This window comes from Sparus aurata, chromosome 4 (genome assembly GCF_900880675.1).
Source record: "Sparus aurata chromosome 4, fSpaAur1.1, whole genome shotgun sequence".
NCBI lineage: Eukaryota > Metazoa > Chordata > Actinopteri > Spariformes > Sparidae > Sparus > Sparus aurata.
In genome coordinates, this window is record NC_044190.1 from 33,724,189 (window position 1) to 33,746,111 (window position 21,923).

The 21,923-nt window shown below is 44.7% G+C and overlaps 1 protein-coding gene across 4 annotated transcripts in view; it reads right to left on the minus strand.

Annotated features, from left to right (window-relative positions):
* The window catches only part of shf (Src homology 2 domain containing F), a 105,750-nt gene that overhangs the window by 17,078 nt on the left and 66,749 nt on the right, over positions 1-21,923 (minus strand). Inside the window, exons 3-4 of one of the 4 annotated variants that reach the window (XM_030414359.1) lie at positions 15,951-16,169; positions 15,016-15,114 (exon numbers count right to left, since the gene is read on the minus strand). In XM_030414359.1, the coding sequence (XP_030270219.1) occupies positions 15,016-15,114; positions 15,951-16,169 (318 nt within the window). Of the gene's footprint in view, positions 1-2,285; positions 2,433-15,015; positions 15,115-15,950; positions 16,170-21,923 lie in introns of all 4 variants that reach the window. The other 3 variants (XM_030414358.1, XM_030414357.1, XM_030414360.1) reach the window with 3 other exon arrangements.

A 21,923-nucleotide genomic window follows, 5' to 3' on the forward strand; every position in this document is an offset into this window, starting at 1 on the left:
GGAGGGGGGGGAGGGTGAGAGAGGGAGCTGATTGGCTGGGACACAGATAAACACGGACGTTAAGATGACATTTCCATGATTGTACTGCGACACAAGACAAAATAGTGCCGCAGGAGGAGGGAGAGATGTATTTACAGTGGCCGCGAAAACATTTTAAAGAAGGAAATGCTATAAAACAAAATGGTAAACTTGATATTTATATGGTATAACTAAACACTTAAAACATAAAGTAAGAGAAACATAAAAAATAAAGCTGCAGTAAAGCGCGTCACCGAGGCAACCTGGCCCTCTCCTCCCCTCTCCGCACACACTCAAGATGAAATTTCTCTAATTAAGCTGGCTAATTAATTCTCATTTAGTAATGGTGCTCCTTTCGAAAAGGATGACTAGTCAGAGGGGCGAAGTGGTGCCATCGACCACTGCCACGTGGTGAAAATTACGTTTTTTTTTCCAGCCAGGAAGTGTGAAATGATTAACAGGTCTGCATCTCATCAGAACGTGCGGCACACCGAAAATACAGCTCGGCATGTTTTCAATACCACGGGAGCCCCAATCATTTTTATGTTGGTATCAAATATGTGCAACTTGGAAAAAAGACTGAGTTGTTTGATGGCTTTTCCGAATATATTTTTAAGAGTTTCCATCATCTAGGATTACGGTTTTCTTCTTTTATGGAAATCTAAAAAAAGAAACTAATTAGGTTTTTCCGAGACAAAGGAATGACCCTCCAAAGTGTCAGCTAGTGAATCGATTTAAATTGAAATATTTTAATGATATCTTTTAATTACTCAGCTTTTTTTCTCCTTTAAGTCCTCTTTGATTAAAAGGGAACGAGAAAGGTAAGAGACATGCTTCAGAGTGAAGATAATTAATTCATGTCGAAGAAACAAAAGGCGGGAAAGCTCGTCATTATACTCGGACAAAAGTGCCCTCCATTTATATGTAGATGTAATATCTACCCTGTCAAGCTGCATTTACATTTTGATAATGAAGCCGGACGGATATGGCAGATTTCCCTGAGCTGTAATGGATCATGCAAAACCACAAGAGCCTTCACAAACACATACAGAGGCTTTAACTCTTCACCCTGACTGAGCCAATCTGGGGAATGTAAGCAATCCTGTGCACGCATAGATGACTAATGTCTTGGTGTGTGACCGAGGGGTCCGCCTGAGTGCTGGGGTCAAGAGAGTGCATTGTAACTGTACTCACAGGGGTCGCAGAGGCCATCACCCCCTCCCCACCCCCCATGTCTGCCACACTGACCTTTGACCCCCCAGAGATGTGGAGTGGCTCAGACAGAGAGAGGATCGCTTTACAACTGGACGCCAATCTTAAACCCGCTCACATCACAGAGGGGAACCAGAACCTTTCCCATGGATTTATGGGCATAAATCAACTCCTTGCCCTGTCCTCGCCTACAGCGTGCAGCGGTGTCCACTTACACGGCCTCACTCTCGCTCTTCCCACTCTGTCGGGGGAAATCCCATTCCTGGCATTAGTTCTGCTACATGTCCTTCTTTTTCCCGGGTAATTACAGCAGTCAGAGTGTGAGTCTGCAGAAGGGGCTTCGAAAAATCAACAGGAGGCTCTATTGGTTGAGAAGAGATGAATGAATGGTAAATACGGCTAAACCCGAGGTGAAAAGATTCCAGTCGGGAACTCAAAAATTGCCTCAAATTAGTTTGATTTTTCAAATCCGTGTAAGCCACTTGTAGAGAACAGAGGGCCAGAGGGACATCTGGGACGGTTATGAGAATGTTGACAAGAGGAAATGGGGGTCACGGCGAATGGCAATTACGCATGCAGAAGGCAGTTCGGCACAATTAAAACTAATGAGCCTTCAGCCCTAAAACCTGCACACGAATTAGTGATTTTCTGCCACATGTAATCCAGATGGGGAAAGTGCAGTGATTAGTGCGCTAATACCTAAAGTCATATCATACAGTGCTTCTAGAAAGATGGGAGAGTTGTTCAGTAAGTCATCGCTGACAAGTTAAGTGAGAGCCGAGACTTTCAGTTTGTTGCAAAGGAAATAGAGTACGATGTTTGTTTTCTGTATACTTGTACTGTGAAAGTGTGTGACTGACTGGGTGTTTGTATTCACGCTCAACACTCACACTGTTCCTTAATAAACTCATATAGACAGATAGATATATGAAGACATTGAAAGAAGTCGATGATGGATGGATGGATGGATGGATGGACGGACGGACAGACGAATGGAAGGGGATGGGGGCAGCTGATGGGGAAAGACGCCGGACAATGTGAACACCAACACCCACCATGGTGGTGCTGGTCACAGCTCGTCTGTCCTGGCGAGGGCTGAGCTGTCTGGGAGGGAGACTCAGGCTCCTCCACCACGGGAGGGCTGGTGTTGAGCTGGCCGACAGGAGGGGGCCACGGTAGGTCCTTGATCACTTTAATCTCTACTGCAAGTGTCGCCCAAGTCGCCAGAGGAGAGATGGAGGGAAGGAGGGGACGGCAGCGAGAGGCACAAATGGACAACGACAAAGGGAGTGAGGAAGGGGAAGTAATGACAGGAAACAATAGAGGAGAGAAGAGAACAGGAAGAAGGGGTAAGTGAAAAATAGATAACGGCAGGAGATGCCATCATTTGGGGAGAGCTGGTTTGCTTTGTGATCCAAGAACGAGCAGTAGCTGTGGGCTGGAAAGGGAAAGGGAGGCAACAGGACTGGAAAAAAAGGGAAGTTAGTTCGCTAAGAAGTAGGGTTGGGTTCTGATAGCGGGTGCCATTTTGGATTTGGTTGCAAATCCTGAATTTCTCAAGTAATTGACAGGTAAAAAGCTACTTACAAACATTAAAAGTTCAACTTCAATAAAGGATTTGGATGGATTTAGACTCAAAAAGTTAATTACATACCGGATTGGGATTGTATAATGCTATTGAACACCAACCCTACCTGAAGAGTCAGGCCCTCTGGCCTCGCAATCCAGAAACAGAACCAAGACCAATTAAATCAAGTCAAAGATGTGAATCCCTACATTTACAAGAAGTCATGAATCAGCAAATGTTTGGCCCTTTTCCTTACAAATACCTAAAACAATTAATCAATTATCAAAATAGTTTGCAGCTTCCTTTAACTAATACATGAATTGACTAATTGTTCCAGCTCTTTAATGCAAGACATGCTGCATGCTGCATAAAGAGTCAGATTACACAATGCTACGCTCTGAAAGTGTAGTCGATAAAACACACAGGTGCCTCGAGCTCAGCTGCATACAGTACTTCAGCATACATACTGCTGTTACGAGTGTGCTGAGTTCGAGAAAAAGACTTGAGGCCTCTACATTAAGACAAACAACAATGTATCCTTCTCTTTATAGATGTGCTTCAGAGCGATACATCCAGTTGGTGGACACTACCCTGGCGTTGCCCCTTAAAGGAGAACTTCGGTCGATTTAAACATGCAGCTTCATTGCTCAAGCTACCCTTGACTTGCCAGTACCGAAGACGCGAACAAATTTGGTCCAGCCATTACAGAGTTCCGTGAACGGAGATGTAGCATTGAACGCTAACAGCATGGGGTCAGAACATTACACTGTGTTTTAAGCGTCTTAACATGCTCCACATCTCACACCAAAAGTTATGCAACATCAGCAGACACCTTAGCACACAGCACTGTAGCATGTATGACTCAAAATGAATAAAAAAGTAGTTAAAACAGTGTGTTTGTGCAAGCAGCTACTTACCTGTTTGTTGACATCTGTGTGTTCCGGTAGCTAGACCAAACTAGCATATCCATCGAGTGTGCACTTAACAGGCTTAACAGGCTATTGTAAGGCTCATGGCTCATGACAGGCTGTAACATGGACATGTACATTATGAACATAAACACGAAAATGCTGGATTACGTTTCCGTCTCCGCCAGTGAGGGAGTAAGTGCACGCTCGACGGATTGACTAGATTGGTCTAGCTACCGGAAGACGTCGATGTCAACAAACAGGTAAGTAGCTCCTTGCACAAACACACTGTTTAAACTACTTTTTTATTCAGTTTGAGTCATACACGCTACAGTGCTGTGTGCTAAGGTGTCTGCTGATGTTGCATAACTTTTGGTGTGAGATGTGGAGCATGTTAAGACGCTTAAAACACAGTGTAAAGTTCTGACCCCATGCTTTTAGCGTTCAATGCTATGTCTCCGTTCACGGAGCTCTGTAATGGCTGGACCAAATTTGTTCGCGTCTTCGGTACTGGCAAGTCAAGTGTAGCTTGAGCAATGAAGCTGCATGTTTAAATCGACCGAAGTTCTCCTTTAAATAAAGTATGCCTCGGGTCCAGGCGGGGGTAACACCAGGGTAAATCGAGCACCGCTGCTAATGCATATCTGTCACCGAGCAAGAGCAAGTTGTCAAATAAATGTGGGTACGTTTTTCATCATTTAAGAGGAAGCTCATGTTGGAGATAAAGACTAATAAAGAAACACACCAGCAGCAGCTTTGGAAAGGCACTGTCTGTCACTCTGGAAGTACGGAGTGTTACGTTTCATATCTATGGCTGCTTTTATATACATTTTCAGACGCAGGTCTTCCAATGAGGCAACAATTCTATTAAGAGTATTTTTAATGTCACTGTCCATGGTGCTGGAGATGTTACTGCAGTAGATGAAGTACAAAGTAGTGCGATATGTATTTGGTTGTAACTTATGGTAGACAACAGCGTTTAACAAGCAACGAGTGACGATGGCTCACGCAGAACACCCGCCAAGAACCGAAAAACAAAAGAAACACAAATACACACAAATAGAGAGAACAAAATATTACGTTTTGTATTCAGACTTACAATAATACGTCAGGAAGATGATATTAAACTTAAAATTTCAGTCCACCTTTTTCATTAAAACACATCGCTCGCAGATGAAACAAGCTGGCAAAAAATATAAAAAGTCTCGAGTGAAACACTTCCTACACTTCTATCGATCAAAGCGCTCAGAAATCATCAGTGTGACAGCTATACTGCACATCGTCAGTCACCGTCAGTCACATGAGGGGGACGACGGCCTTATTTGACTCAGGAGTGACGTGGGCGAGAGAAAGAGAATCGCTGGTAGATTGGCAGATGAAAAAAACAGCCAGCAGATACCGAACGCAGGGTCACTCTGGGACACGTCAATAAGTTGTTGAAAACTTCAAGTAAAAGACGTTTTAGTCTCTTCAGCCGGGATCTTACTTTATAGTTTCTACATACTGTTAGATAGAATAACTGTACCGCAGTTACCTCTGTATTGAGAAAATGTTTATAACTTTTAGCTAACGGCTCAAGATTCTAATACGTCAGCATCCAAGACACATTTTAATGAGAGTTGACAAAGTGCTGCACTAGCTGCATGAGAGGAGGATTCAGCTGTTTTCATCGAACATTAGGGTGTCACTGTCTTGTACCGGTGATACACAGGCTTGTTTTCAGTGGGAGGATGAGCAAAATGTTATGGACTTGTCTGCCTCTCTCCCCCCACGAGCAACCGCAGCTGTGGTGGTACAGGACATACTAATGAGTAGCAATATCTGCGAGCTAGATGAAGGGTGTGGGGAGGGGGACTGGAGAACATTCAATCCGACAAGCAATTAAATAGCTGAGCCCGTGGTGTCAGGGGGCTAATCTAGAGAAAGGTGGCTGGAAGGAGGAGCTGCTTGCTGCCTCCGCTGATGGAGGGCGAGAAGTGTGGGGTGGCTGAACGGTTGGGCTGGAGGGTGCACGGGGACTGGAGAGAGAAGGTCAGAAAACTCTGGGAGATAATATAACTTCAACTACTTTGGGGTGAAGTAGGGGACTCTCTTCCTATGAGATTAAAAAGCCTAATACTCATTTCACATTGCAGATTAGCGTGTAATTGTTTGGGGAGCAGAAGGCTGCCTGCGCGCCTGCAGCCTCGCTGCGAGGACGGGGGGGACGATTTGGGGCCGAGTGTGGCTCAGATTTGCTCGGCTGCACAGCTGAATAATGGCATTTAGCACTGTGAAAATTGAGGTAAACTGATTGAATAGGCAGGTGTTTTGTTTTTTTTTCTTCCTCAGGGTGACTGAGGTCTCCCTCACCTTCCAGCGTATTCAGAAACGCTGCCACTCCCGAGGAGCTCTTGAATAATCATCGATGCCATGTCGCTGCATGGATGAGCGCACCTTTACACCTTGTAGCGTTCTTTGGTGGCATATTTCAAATTCAAGACTGAGGTGACAACAGCAGTTGCCTTCACACAGTTGAGCTGATTTACACATCAACCCTGAAGGCTCATGACTCGTATCTGGCCCCATCCCAATGCCCTCGGCACACACACCCATCCTGACTGATGCAGATCTTGACTGACTTCCTTTAGTGAGACTGCTCATTAGGGAAAGCTCGTGTAGAACAACACAGAGAGTTGCTGTCCAAAAACATAATTATTAAATACAATTTGGTGGTTCTGATTTTGTAATTAATGCCTGGAAAAGCTAAATATCGTGCACAGCCAAATGATCGTGGGCTGTTTCTGAAGGAGTATGTAAATGCATTAAAAGATTATCGCGTCTTTGTCCTGCATTTGGATCAATAAACCATTTCTAATTTCCATAATCCTCGATCCAATCCACACACATGTGCAGTTGACACAGGGACAGAGGCTTTTAACGATTTTAAATCGACAGAGTTGCCCATCAGTCAGGTTAACCACACAAAATCGCCGTGTTCCGAGCATCATGTGTCCGTCACGTGTCCTGCTTTCTTTAGAAATGTGTGTTGTTGGCAGGGTGTCGCGCAGACTGGACACAACCAGCACCAGTCTGAGGGCGGACAGTCGGTAAATGCTACAGCTGAATTACTCGTCTCACAGCTCCACTGACAGCACGGTACATTAAAAGCACCAGAGAGTCTTGAACAATGGTGAAGGCCACCCCCCCTCTTTATATTTATCGGTGTTTACCTTCTCTTTGTTCTTCCAGGAGCAGATCCATTTCTAGAGCCAGGTATTTGTTTACCCGGGCTATTCATTAGCCCGAGGCACTTCATCACTGTAAACAGTGCAGCGCCATAAATCACCAGCTATGCTTGTTTCCACCGACGCCATTTAATTTAGTTCTGCTTAATTTGGTTGGCTAATTGCATGCATATTCAAAACAAGCTGGAAGATTGCAATGTTTATGCTGCACATTATGAGCGGAAGAGCTCGGAACACGAAAAGCTAGCCTCTTCTGAAGACGTGTTTGTTCCACTGGCACCCAAATCATTACAGATAACAACTGTGTAACGCTCGGGGGGAACTGAAATGCCACCTCATAATTCTCTGCGTACGGTATCCAGCACATTATACGGTCCGGCTCTCTTTCAAAGTCTTTGAAAGTCTTTGCTTTTGCGTTAAGCACACAAAAAAAAAAAATGATGAGGTGATGGAGATGAGATGACAGCAATGCCTTTTCTCTGCCCTTCTATCACGAGAGAAAGAAGGAAGAGATGCGCCGGTGACGGCCGGCCAGCGGGAGCTTCCAAGCAGGCTTGCTGGAGGAGAAACTGCTTCTATACTCGGTGAGGAAGTGTTTACAGCACTGTTGTGTGTGGCCAATGTGTGTGAGTGTAGATAAGACCTGTGGCAGCGCTCAGTGAAAGACGGGCAGGACACATTTGGGGCTCATGAAAGAGGGCTGTCAGGAAGGTTATCAGCAGGGTGTTGCAGCGGAGGCCAGGAGGACGAGACGGAGCTGAGGAGTGACAGACGGCGCGGGGGGAAAAACCAGATCAGCCAAGCAGAGAGACGGAAAAAAAAACAAAAAAAACGTGGCACCCACAAAACAGCTGGACGGACCAGCGCAGGACTGTAACTGAATCAATTATTTATTTTAGGACATTAGACTTGAGCCTCGGATTTCTGGGTCGTTAAGCCCGTGAAGATTCATTAAAAAACCATAAAGCCCCTCAAGACCTCGGGGGAGCAAACGACAGCGCCTTCTCTTATCTCCCGTGTTAAATGCATGGCACCCCGCTGGCCGGGAGCCAAGCCAAAGGGAGTTAGTAGCAGGTAACAGAGGGCAGGGAGATTAAGTAACAATGCCTCTCGATCCCGCTCCTGCTGCGACGAGGCTCGGATTTCCGATGGCGGCGTGTCCGTGTCTGGGCCGTGTGAGTGAGCGCGCCATATGCAGAGTCGAAGCTTAAACCGATGGACATGCGAGCACGCTTTTCTCCTGCCCTCACACGCCGGCTCCTTCAGATGGTCAAATTCTAATGCGTCTTCCTCACTCCTCGCCCCCGGGCTCATCCATCTCCTCCTCAGCAGCCAGGAGGGAGGGAGGGAGGTAGGACGGAGGCCATGGCGAGTCTGGAGAATGTGAGAGGGAAGGAAGGAGGGGGGGACATTGCGGATGACTGATTAACCAAACCGCAAGTACACAGCCTCCCAACACCCTAACAAGGCAGGGAATTTACATTCCATTGCCTACCTGTCAGGAGATAGCCCAACAGTGAATAATAACAGAGCGAGTGTTGTGAAGAGGCGAGCATGCAGGCAGTGATAGGGACAGCTGAGAGAGAAAGGGCTGCAGCAGGGAGCATTATTCTGCCCTCCGTCCCCCCATCATTAATGAAGACAAATAGTCTTTTATGCAGATTGCATTATCATGTTGTACCATGGTGGGAGGGCGAAGGCAGCACTAGTACTTATTTAATACCACCGCCTCTTCTCTCTTTTTTAACACCCACTCGCGTTTTCAGCCGGGTCGTGCATCTTTTTTCATTATCTGTTAATATTTTGTTTGCAGACACTTTCATTTCCCGCATAATTGTCGGAATATAAACTGTGAAGGTTTTGATGAGCACGGGGAAAGTGCCTCTGAAATCCAAATGCTGAACGGTGTCATTAGTCAGTGATATTACACAGCCAGCCACAGCGCTCCAGCGACTGTAGAAATATAACCGAGGGAAAATTGCTCTCCAGAAACCGAAGAGTGCTAACCCGACGCCGTCGTCGGCTGACTTTAAAAGCAGGCCGTCCTCCCACGGCGGTGCTCAACAGCTAACTTAACTGCTGACATCTGGGAACACAACAACATCCCCAACAACATGAGCAGACACATAATCACAAAGGTCGTGGCAATTTATAAGAAAAAAAGGGTGCATGTAATGTAAAAACTATAATAATGTTCTGTCATCTGCTGCAGCAGGCCAATGGTACATTTAATTGGTATTTACAAAGGGCAGTTGAATATCACCAAACATGTGAGAGTGAAAATGAGACCCAGGCTGGAAAAAAATATGTAATTTTCCTTTAAATACATGTTTGCTTTTTATATATTTACAAATTCATACACTGTTTTGATTAGTTCTCAGTTTTGCACCTCGGTGTGTTGCCTCGAAACTACCCCTTTTTTTTTTCCTACCAAAGCAAATTCACATCGAGTATTTCTTCACTTCTCTCCAACAACAGCAAAAAAAAAAACTGTTCCTGGAATGAAACTCTGATAATGCTGTTACCACCAAACCCACACGACCCGGGTGTCAGAGAGACCAAAAATATCTAGTTACAGATTCAGCTGGAGAAAGAAAAAAAAAATAATAATAAAATGAGACCCTTAACCAGCCATGAAATCCAATCCCGACCTGGATTCCACAACTACTTGAGCAAACATGTCCAGACGTCTCACGCTCTGACTTACAGTAAGCCCGCGACCTTGTGACTCCAGTCTTAAGTTTCGTAAACCCCGAGTAACCCTGCTTTGAATACGGACGCAACATGACCCAAAACTGCCACTATGAGAAATGTGATAGCAAAGATACTAAAGTTTTTATGGCACTGGAAAATTGATTGGATCAAAAAACAAAAAAAAACGCATTGACTTCGGTGTTGTGAGACACCTGTTCAGCTTGCCGATTTATATACATGTTTAAAGGGACAGTTCACCCCATAATAAAAAAATACATATTTTCCTCGTACTTGTCATTTGATTGTTTTGTTCTGAGTGTCATGATATCGGCCATAGAGATGTCTGCCTTCTCTTGAGAATGATGGAACTAGATGGCACTCGTCTTTCAATGCTCAAAGCCCCCCCCCAAAAATTGTTTAAATTTGAAGTTTTACATTTTAAAAAATTCATCAGCAATGTCTCTTTCATGTAGGAACTATTTTCTTCCAAACTACTCTGCAACACTGCGCAGAAAGAAGCGTGCATCTCTTCAACGACGAAATGGGACGTAAACATTAAAAGGCATCTTTGGCGTCCTCCGTGCCCGAGCTTTGACGTTAGCTAGCCTCTCGTTCATGCGTGGTGCCACCGAAAGAAAATAGTTCCCACGTGAAGCGGCGCGCGGGAGCTGCAACTCACACCGAAACAACCTGGATGGATACGTTCACAAACTGTAAGAGGAAAGAAATGTGTGGTTTTTTGGGGGGTTTTGGTGGGAACCGCCCCTTTAAGACGGGAGTTCCAGGAAAAGACCATGGTTACCTGGAAACATCTGACAACAGGCTCTTAAAATATTGCCAGGAGGGATGAGACAGGGATGCCTGGTAGGAGCGGGAATGACAGCAGTTCTGAAGAACCGGCTCACAAGTGGACTTAAATACTTAAACAGTATATAATTTCTTGAGATTGCAGGTAAGCCGGTTGCAGAGATCAGAGCCTTGGGTGCAGGCACATAAGCTCAAGCCTTGAAAGGTGGGAAACTTTCTCTAAGCCCATTGATGTCTGGATCCAAGGCCAGTACCCGTCAACTGCGACACGAAACAAGCCCGTGTTGACGGGGCTTGTCCCGGCGACGTCTCTCTCATCATTCTTCCCTTTTCTGTTGTCCAAATAGCGGGGAAATTATTTCTGCCTGAATTAAACATAACACGGAATGAAGACGTGTAATAAATCAAAGAACTGTCTGGAGCTGCAAGCTTTCTTCTTTGAAAGACAACTTAAAGACTTATCTCTCCCGTTCCCAGCCAACACTTTGACATCCACTGGAAATTAAATTAATCATCATCAAAAGGAGGGGGGACGCCGTCTATAAAGGGGGGAGTTGAAAGAGGGACCGTGTTAGTAAATAGTGTCCTGAACAAACTCTTCCGAGCGCCGCTTGACAGAAGAATAACGAGGGAGAGACGGAAAGTGATTAAGAATGCAGCATCCCATATTTAACTAATCACTGGCAGAGGCAGAGCAGCGTGACTCCTATGAAGACCTCAGCGCCTGGAATACACAGAAGTAAACAAGAAACAGATGATACAAAGAATAAAAAATGAGAAAGGATGATCTGTATCTACGCACGGACGGAGTTTGAGCCTGATCTGCCCGTCAGAGCTGTGACCGCGCTGTGAAATAAACCCATCTGAGCATGTCAGCGGTTATATTACTGAGTTTTAAACTCTCAAAACAAACCATTCATCCATCCCGAGTCGGGATAATATCTGTAAGTCAGGATGTTCAGTAGGTCGGTACAGAGGGGTGAGCTCATCAGCTGCAGGTTCGCACTAAACACTCCCTCGAGCCTCGTCTCATTTCTGTCCACAAATGAGATTCATGAGCTTGCTGCCTTTTAATGCCACATAAGAGACTTAACACACACTTAAAGATCTCCTCCGCACATCTGCTAAATCTCAAATGTGTGTCCGACATGGTTTTTGCAGAAAGAAAGGGATAATTATCATGTTAAAATACTTAAAATGGCGCCTGCTCAGTCTCGTTAAAATGTCCACAATACATGAATTATGCAAGAATCTGTAACTGCTGGACACAAGATGTCTCCTCCTTCCCCGTCCATCCTGCAACGGAGGCTTATTCCACATCACACCTGTGTATGTCGAATATTCTTCTTGCTTCTTTTCATGTGAAGCTCGAACATTCAACAGCAGGCACAAGAAGAAAACACATTTTTGACTACAGCATCTCCGTCTCTCTACACACCTGTCGACCAACTATTATGTATCATTGTAATGTGAATATTTATAAGCATAGGCCAACTAGAATATTAGCTAAAAATTTAATGATAATACAAATTTAATTGATGATGTCATCAGAAGAGACTTTGTTTGAGTCATTAAAATCAAATTTTGGGTCATTTCAATATTGGGGCGAACAGCTGAGAATCATAAAATGTCCTTACATGAAAATAAATCCACTGCTGCCACACTGTCCCTGGATTTGTTCTATTATTCACGGTCTACAAAGGTGGCTTCACAATGTAAAAAATGCCGTGTAATGGCTCGAATGTTTCCGTAAACTTGTAAAGGAGAGTCGGTTCAAGGCAGTTCGGGGATATTAATGATTTCTACCACTCTTCTTTTATTGTGAGAGAATGCCTGAATAAAGTTCTTTGTCACAATCCCAAAACAAAATAACAAAAAAACAAGCAGACAGAAGAAATGTTTTTTTTTTTTTACTCTTTGTGAAAACAAGATGTGATGATGACAGCTTGTTTATTCTTCCATGTAAATGAACCCGGTTGGTATTTTGGGATGGCTACTTTCAAACTGAAATTATTTTTTGAAATGGTCTTCCCAAAGTCCTGGCATTAACCCCGCTGAAAATATGTGGACCGTGAAAAGAGAGAACGCAATTTGGCAGAATTCATGTTGATGGCTTCTAAAAGCGGCTGATTTGAGATGAAAAAAAAAGGGGGCTGCAGGACATGCAACCATTTACTAGCTGATTGCTTTTTTTTTTTTCCTCAGAAGAACCACAAAAAAGTCATTTGTTCGTCACAAAAACACAAAAAACATTTCGAAATCATCCTGTCACGGAAAAATAACAGTTGCAAAAATCATAAAATCTCCAAACTGCCTCAACATTAACATTCTTTTTGACAGCCTGCAGCTGTACAGAAATGTGAACTGCATGTTAGAAGGTTCTTGAACTGTGTGGAAATCTTGTGGTCTGCCTCCAAAATCTCTAACCGAGTCCGTCGTGAGTCCATCTTTAACAGCCATCGACAGCAGCGCGCCGTCAGCGATCATTTCCCTCACGCGCTCCGTTTCTAATCAATTTCTGCCTCACTGTAATGTCATGTAAATGCATCGCAGTGTTTTCCCACCGCAGCATGAAGGGAAATTAAAAGACGACTAGAAAATAGGAACGTAGGGAAATAAATGCATAACATTATGATCCAATCATTAAGAAGAAAACGTCTGTTATTTTCATTTAGCTGTACGTGATTACATTTACACTTGTATAAAGTTCAATTACAGTTCCAATAAAACGAATGACAAACTTCGTTTGCGAGTTTGTTTCTCCAGCTGTGGACCAAAAAGAGCCTTTGGCATATTTCTATCATTCAGCTGTACTTAAAGGGATATTCCGGTGTAAGTTTAATCCATGGTCTAACACACCGTGAAACTGTGTTTGACTCCCTCTCGAGAGATCAAGTTAGCAGACCGCTAATTTACGGAGTTTTATCAACCTCAGAAACGACCGCACGACAACAGTACACTGCAGTAAATGGATCCAAATATAAACCGCCACCAAAAAGCCACAAATAATGCTCAGAACAGCACCAAACTTCAGCAACAGTACAAATAGGGTCTCAGCACATAGTTCGGGGCATCTAACCTCCGCTAGCTTAGCTGGATTTCTACTGAAAAGCTGACTAAATTTACAACTCTTCTGCAGCAGCTTCCTGTTGACGGGAAGTCCCGATGAGTCGATTACCGAGTGCAGTAGAGTTCCGTGGCACAAGGATGAAAATGTATGATTATGACTCCATGGAAAAGCAATCAAAGTTCATATGTGTCTTACCTGCCAGTTTATAACAGTTATTATTGAGAGCGGACAGGGAAAAGAACGGAATTGAGCATTTCTAACCGCACTCGGTAATCGTCGCGTCAGGACTTCCCAGACCAGGAAGCTGATGGAGGAGAGTTGAAATCTGTTTTGTAGCTTCCCAATAGAAATCCAGCTAAGCTAGCGGAGGTTAGATGCCCCAGACTATGTGCTGAGACCCTATTTGTACTGTTGCTGAAGTTTGGTGCTGTTCTGAGCATTATTTGAGGCTTTTTGGTGGCGGTTTATATTTGGATCCATTTACTGCAGTGTATTGTTGTCGTGCGGTCGTTTCTGAGGTTGATTAAACTCCGTAAATTAGCAGTCTGCTAACTTAATCTCTCCAGAGGGAGTCTAACACAGTTTCACACTGTGTTAGACCATGGATTAAATTTACACCGGAATATCCCTTTGAAGAGAGAGCAACTCATTCATCGATTATTCACTCATCTTGATGTTGTCGTGGGAGGAACAACACTTTAGTGAATTTCTAAGTTTTAAACCAAACAAAGCTCTGCAACAGATATTTACAGGTCAGATATTAAAGGCGACTTAAGATGTACTAGCTATTATTAGTTATTCAGATGTTTGTCAAAGCACCTCAGCAGGAGCCAGGCGGTGTGTCTGTGAGTGTGTGTGTTCACCGGGTGGTTGGTCTGTTTATTTCTGTGTTTTTTAAGCAGTGGGGGAGGGACACAGTGTGTGCTCACACACCAGGCAGTACAGCAGAAATCTCTTCACAATGAGTCACGATAGAGTTTGTGTGCAAAACGTCCCCTTAAGAAGGAAATACAGTCTATCAAGGGATTTTTTCTCAAGTCATAGTTAATCATTCTCTTTCCACCACACCTTGAGAGGTGGAGGAATCAACATAGATTCACTCACTCCATCCCTTTTTCTCACAAGTAACAAGTGCTGCTGCGACGTATTGTACTCATTACAATCAGGCTGATTTGAAGAGTATTACTGCAGTTGCTGTAAGTCCACTTCAATCACACCGGCAGCTTTCTCGATAATGTTTTTCAAATCAAGAACATTTTCAAAGAAACGTAATTTGCATTTTACTGCAGAAGGGTGACCTAAACACACGGGTACATTTGCTTTTGACATGTTCATTTCTGCATTGTCGACCGCTAATAACCTGCAAAACATGCCGACAACAAATTCAATCTATATTTTGTGAGAAAATAAATCCCCCAAATGTAAAGATTCAGTGGTATAAGGTTCAGGCATCAAATTCTGAAATGAATATACAGAAAAAGAGACAAACCCCCGCCCCATCTTCAATGGTACCTGTGAGAGATTTAGAAGTGCAGTCCTTTCCTCCGTGGGGACCTGATCCAGTGTCACTTACAGAGCCCTCGTAGCTAATGCAGTCATAACAAAGCAGAGCTGTTCAAGGATAAAAAAAAAAAAAAGAAAAGTATAAAGACAAAAAAGGGCGATGAAAAATAGAGTCAAGGGTTGGTGAGTTTTCTTTTTTTTTTGTATCAGTTGAAAGGCTTGGCTTTTTCTTTCTTTCTTTGAAAATTTGGGTTGCATATTTATATTCCATAGCCGTATTCTCTCCAGGAACAGCCCTGTTTGATGTTATGGCTGTGTTAGCCGTGCCGAAGCCCTCAAACCACAATGACTACCTGCACCTACATGCACCTGCAACAACCAATCATGCCTTCCTGAGCAGCACAGGTATCATCTTAAGTTTAAACAGGCAGCAGCTGGATCAAAAAACAGCAAACAGCAGACAGGACACCTGCAAGTAAACTTGGCGGGTGATTTAACGGAGGAGGAAGAAAAGAATAGTTAAAAGAGAGTTTTAAAGGAGCAGGAGCAGCAGCAGCAGCAGAGCCTTTAAAACCTGAGAGAAGCCGTCACCTGGGTTAGTTAAGCAGAAGATAAACAGTTTGAGATGCTATCGTGTTAGAGCTTGAAATTTAAATAAGGCAACCCTTACAGAAACGCAGTCATGCCTACGCTAGCTTCGTTCACCTGGTCAGATTCATTGTCTCAGTGCTAACAGTGTGTAACAGGAAGCTGAAGGGAGCTTGTTTTTGTGTCTGTGTCAAGAACAAATTCAGATTCTGCAAGAAAGAGCAAAGCAGGGAGTGTTTCCACAGAGGTCTCTTTATATCTCTGCAGTTTGTTACAGATTTGTTCTTGCAAGCTCTCCTTGCTGATGGCGTAATACATGGTTCAATCTAGTGTCTCGGTGTGTCGGGCTGTCGTACCTGCAAAGGCTTTGGAAATCCTCTCCTTCTTCCACTCCCAGGGCTGGTCATACTCCTCGGGGGGTCGCTCGTCATCCTGAGGCAGCCGGCTCTCTCTGGGGCAGCGCAGGCGCTCAGGGTCCGAGTCCCCGCCGTTCTCGGCCGGCTCGTACGGCGTGTCGTACAGGGGCAGCTGCCTCACCGATCCCTCCTTGGGTGCTCGTCCGCTGGATCGTATTTCTACAAACGGGGGAGAATGACCGGTCGTTAATGCTGGGCTTCTGGAATAAAACTTTATAGATGAAAACGGCTCGGAGGGGCAGAACGCCGTCAGCATATGAGAGATGAGGATTTACGACTGTAGATGCCTCTTACAAAACACAATAGCAACAAATTTTGAAAAACCCTGACTTGCTGTTTCTCGTAAAAAGCAAATGATGAATGTGTGGCAACATATTCTACTGAGAGACGGGAGAAAAAAAAAGCCTCATATTCACAGTTTCTTGCATTCTTGTTATAATATTGCTGAATTCACTGCAAATGACATTAGTCTGCAGGCTAAAGGGCACTAATGATGCCGTCTATCAGGCTAAAGAGTTGAATTTATTTTGTTAGTTCTTAAAATGAGAAAGCAGCTGTAAGACCAGCAACCTTGACAGCTTTTATGGCTCGTAATAAACAATTTCTGGGCATCGGAGAATATATGGACACAAAAAGGAGAAACAGAGTTAAAAAAAAACAACTAATTTGCTTAAAATTTGTTCTGTTTCTTGGATGCATCCCTGTCAAATTAGCCTAAATGCACACTAACAAAATTTAACAAGGGATTGCCAGACTCAGTGACAACATAAGGTGGCTACAGATGCTAGAGATGCCGTACCAACAGGTTCACAGGAGTCTCAACGTCAGTGCATGCTGGCCACTCCATCGCTCACCCTCAATTTTATAGCTCAAGTGTAAATCCCCCCCCCCACACACACCCGACGATAGTCAGAAAAGAAGATTTCTGCATGCTTATAGGATGTCTGAGTGGTTAAAAAGAGGCTCTTTACAAGCACTGAATGATGGTGACAGTTGTTGCCGAACTGATGACAGAAGTGGGAGGCAGAAGAGAGAATTGAAATGGGGGGGGGAACACAGGCGGCCTGGGAGGCTGAGCACCTGCAAAAGCACACAGTGTTAACCTCCCCGAGCACAGCGAAATCACACAACAGAGCCGAAGCAGCGTTGCCCCGGGCTGCACACGCCTGCTCCGTCAGAACACAAGAGGAGAGACGGCGCCGATTTTCTGCCTCACATTGTTTCCTCTGTGAAATGTCTCTCTCAAAACAGGCTGAACGATATGCAGAAAAACAAATAATAGTGCGAAGATTGTGACAGATATGGTGATATGAGTCGCCATTTGGATGATTACAGTATGATTAAGTATGTTTTGCCTACAGACACGTGTCCCTCGTCGCTCGCTGCTATAAATCCAAAGGACTCTCTCTAGAGTCTGAGCTATAGCTGTAGGAATAAAAGGTTCAGTGTAAGGTAATGTAAACACTGAGTTTCACTAATTATACACTAATGAAAACTAAATTAGGAATGTTTTATTCTATTCCTGCCAATAGGTCCTCCGAAATGGACCCAAATCGTTTTCACTTGACCTTTAAAATCGGTCTTTTCTTACAAACAACGTTTGGAAAGTAAGTAACTCTTGAAAGAAGTCTAAAATTGGAACTTAACTCAAAGTCTTAAAAACCCAAGCGCAGTCCTTGAATGCTGTAATTTCCATTAGAATCAAGCGTAATGCTCAAGTGTTACAAAAACAAACAATATGCTGATGACTAAGCTGTTCTTAGAGCCGGAGCAGTGGCTGGGCTGAACGTGTTTGCCCTGAGGGCGCCTGTTAGAAAAACAGCCTTTCTGTTTGTGGAAAGACTTCATAGCAATCTGTGAAATAGTCGTCAAGTTGGCCCGATCTGGACTCAAGCCTTGAATGGGATGTGGTGTACGCAGACCACTGACGAGTTTCGGTATCAGCGAATTCCCTCAAATGAACACTTTTCACATAACTTCACAACCTCGAATGGAGGTTAGAGATTTCGTCAATGGTAAAATACCCTCAACCTTTCAAAAGCAGGTACTTCTGCAGCATGTGCCAATCATCCAAAGATGTACTAGAGAGAGGACTTACAGTGTCAGAGAAGAAGAAGTCGTTGGACCAAAACGCTACTAGTCCCTAAATGTGGTGGGGATTTTATCTCTCGTAGTATTTGGGCGAAAAAGACATGGTATTCCACCTTCAATCTTCGCACAATGCCTGGGGGAACTCACTCCATTTGAGCTGGGGAATAGTCCGTCCTGCATGTACCAGTAAATACTTGTTGGAACATTTCCAGATGACTGGCGTGTCTGTAGTTGGAGTTTTGACGTGTCAATACTATCTACTTTAGACATATAACATCAAGGACAACCCAGAGACTGCCTTGAGGGAAGCCTGGCCTCGACTTATCTCAAACATTTGAAAGATGCTTTGAGAATCACAACTCAAGTAAGACACTACAATTCAAAAATGAACAGTAATACCTGAATATGATTTTCTATACATTAAATGTTGTGCGTAAAGGTCAGAATCATGAAATCACTGCCTACACTCGGGTTCTTTATTTTGTAAATCTGCTAAACATCACCTGACCTGAACTAAGAAGCATGCACGCCCTCTTATTCTGCATGAAAGCAGGTGAAACTGACCTGACTCCTAATGAAGCACCGTGCCCTTGAGAACTCTCCTCTTCTCCCCCCTTTCCGCCGCCGCCTCCTCCCCCTCCTCCTCCTCCTCCCTGCTTCAATCTCCACTCACATGAAGTTGTTAGCAGCCTGCACCCTTCCTCCTGGGCCACATGAAGCTGTAAGTGGCCAGCACCACCGTAGAGTGATGCAATGTGAAGAGAATGAAATATTATGCCACACTACTGCATAATTGCCTCTTAGCCCAAGGGAGCTCTTGCGGAAAAAATGAGCAATGCGTTGAGCCTAATGGAGCTACCCGCCGGTGGTGAGGGTGGAAGTGGAGTGGTGGTGTGAGGGTGAAGACTGCCGGGCCCTGCATCTCGCCGTAATCCTGCATCAGGCAAACTCGCGCTCTTTGATCTGGCAGTTAAAAGACTCGGAATTACGAGATCCCGGCATGATTGGGTCCTAACTCCCGTGCAGCAGAACAAATAGCTGTGGAAGATGGCAAAAGAAGCAAAGGGAGGTTTCCAGAGGGGGTTAAATGAGAGTGAGAGGGGAGGAGGGCGGCGGGGTGGTGAGTAAACCTTGTGGGAAGGGCCCTTTAATTGGAGGCACGCTGCCTTCGATAAACTGCTGCGGTGGATTGAGACCCAGCGCTCGCTCCCAAGAACGAGTTCTCGCGTGTTGAGATAGGGGGCCCTGTTGACCTTCCTTCCACTGACTTCTTTCATTTTCTAACTTCGCTCAAACCGCTCCCTTCCTTCCTCGTTTCCTTCTGTCCTTCCTACTTTGTGTTCTCTCCGTCAGCTCCTGTCAAGGCATGCTTGGTAAAGTGGGTGGGGACACGTCTGTCTAGGCAAATTACAGTGATTGGCATGACAGCGGGGCTGCATGTTGCAACACAGCTGCAGCCGATCTTCTGTCTTTGACCTCTACCCTCCCTCAAGGATCAGAGGTCAGGCACCACACCCTCCCTTGATGTACCTCTCGCCTCCCCCTCCCCGGATATCGGAGTTCCTGTCCACATGCTGCACTTCCCCTCTTTTCCTTTCGCCCCTCGACCACTTGGCTTTTACAGCCCCTACATTCAGGCCCTGAAAAGCTCGCACCGTTTGATTCATTGTCCACTTTCTACACAAGGAATTCCTAGATCATCCACGCAGCTTCAAAGAATGTGTTGCTGCACCAACGTTTGGAGCACTGCAAGTATTTTAGGGAACAAGAAACAATTACATTTCTAGAAAGTGCTCAGCCAGGGTTTCAACAGCCTTGTAGCGGCAGCAGCAGCGCTGACCACAACCATCTGTTTAGTGCCACGAATAAAGACGTGTGGGGGGGGGGGGGCAGCAGGGCATGCTGCTGGAAACCCAACAGCTGCATTCCTGTTTCAAACCATTTTTCTCTAATGAGGAAAGACATGAATACCGACCGGCTCAAAGCTCACCAGTCAGTTGAACGTAGGCTCCCGCATGCGAGTAAGGAGAGAAACATGCGACAGATCCCGTCTTTGTTATCGTCTTCCACTCTGGTTCATGAACTGGGGAGATTAATCCTATGGGAGAGAGAGAGGAATATGTTCCTCGCAATAAATCTGGGGAGGCTCCTGTTCCACTTACTCCAGGAGGGGCCCGCTGGGTATATTACCATGGCAGTGCATGGGCAGGAAGAGAGCTCTGGATTTAATCAGAAAACATTAACTGCAACCAACCTGGCAGCCGCATCCTGCTGCACATCAAGTACCGACCGGGCCCATCCAGCCCTCATCAGCAGGGCCACTCTGCTCTGAGCCGTCCTCCTTCTCCATTATTGCCGAACAGTGAAAGTGATTGCATTTGCAAGAAAGCAGCAAACAAATCCACGAGTGTGCTTTCATTGCAAGGCTCCAGCTTCAAATATGTAAAGGAACAAACACATTTATCTGCCTCTCTGGTTGACTGCTGCCCACCCACTCCCATTGAGCCGGAGAGAATTCGCTGCTGCGAGGCGCTCGCAGGAGCATGGCGAATATCTGGGTTTGATTCAGGGGATCTCTTGTGCACTAGTGAGGGATTAAATGCAATTGACTTTACACCCCAGGAAAACAATGGACAGAGAATACCTGGGCTTCAAGGATTTGCTCTGGTTTCTCTGCCAGCTCAAGTCACTCTTGAAGAAATCCTAAACCTGTGTATCTATTATCATTTCAAAGAGCTCGGTTATAAGCACAGCGGATCCACAGAGTTTACCTGAACAATCTGAGAAAATATCAGTGAAGGGAATTACTGAATATAGCTTGTCACCATATTCGCGTTGCCAACTTATAGTACATATCTTATCAACTTTGTGATGTACGTATGTTCATTACATTGATTATTCTAGCTGACCAGGTTTTGACCAGTTGGGTGCAGCGCCATTTTTGTTTATTCTTCACATTTTATCTATCGTTTTTTTGTTGTGTGGTTGTTTTATTTGGAATTCTTTTTTATTTATGTCTGAATTTTAACTGATCTATATGCTATATGCAATTATATTATCATGATATCAGTGGCTTAAAATGTTCTCAAAGAACTGAGAAAAAGTAGTTATCATTACTACTGACTACCGAATATATACTATGGAAGCTCTGCAATGTTCAGTACATTAAAAGAGATAAATGACATAGCAGATGCTTTCTGATTAATTATTAAACTCATGCCTTGGTGCCGAGCTGCTCATGATTACTCATGCTAAAATGTATTTTAGTAAACTTTGCCATCTGTGACACCGTCGCAGCTAAGCTCGTTCCATGACAAAGACGTATCAGAAGGCTTCTGGGTTGATTAACAAACCCCCTGCAACACGGCTCACACGCAGCACTGAGACTTTTCTCGACCTTTGATTTCATTCCGTTTGATTGCTCTGGTCTGCGAAGAGCAAACAGGGTTGATCTCGTGCCAGCAGTCGGGGATTTGAGCTATATCGGGGGCCACCCACAGGTATTGTGTGTCAGTCAGGGAGCCGGCTGACAAGTGAAGGTGTTTGCTCCTTGACCCGTGGCGGCCTGCTGTTGAGTGTCATTCCGCTTAGCGAGCGGGGCTGAGAGGAGGCTCTCGTCGCCGACTGTCGCGCGGAACCTCTGGGAAAACGGTTTTCGATAAGCGGAGACAAAACAACCCTGTCGGCTTTGTGCTCACATCTCGCCCCCTTTTTCAATTTCAATTTTCACGTCTCGCAGTGTTTTCAAGGAACAAAAGCGGCAAAGACAAAAGGAATAAATTAGCATTTACACTTCTGTTTCATGTCTTCTTTAGCCCTCAC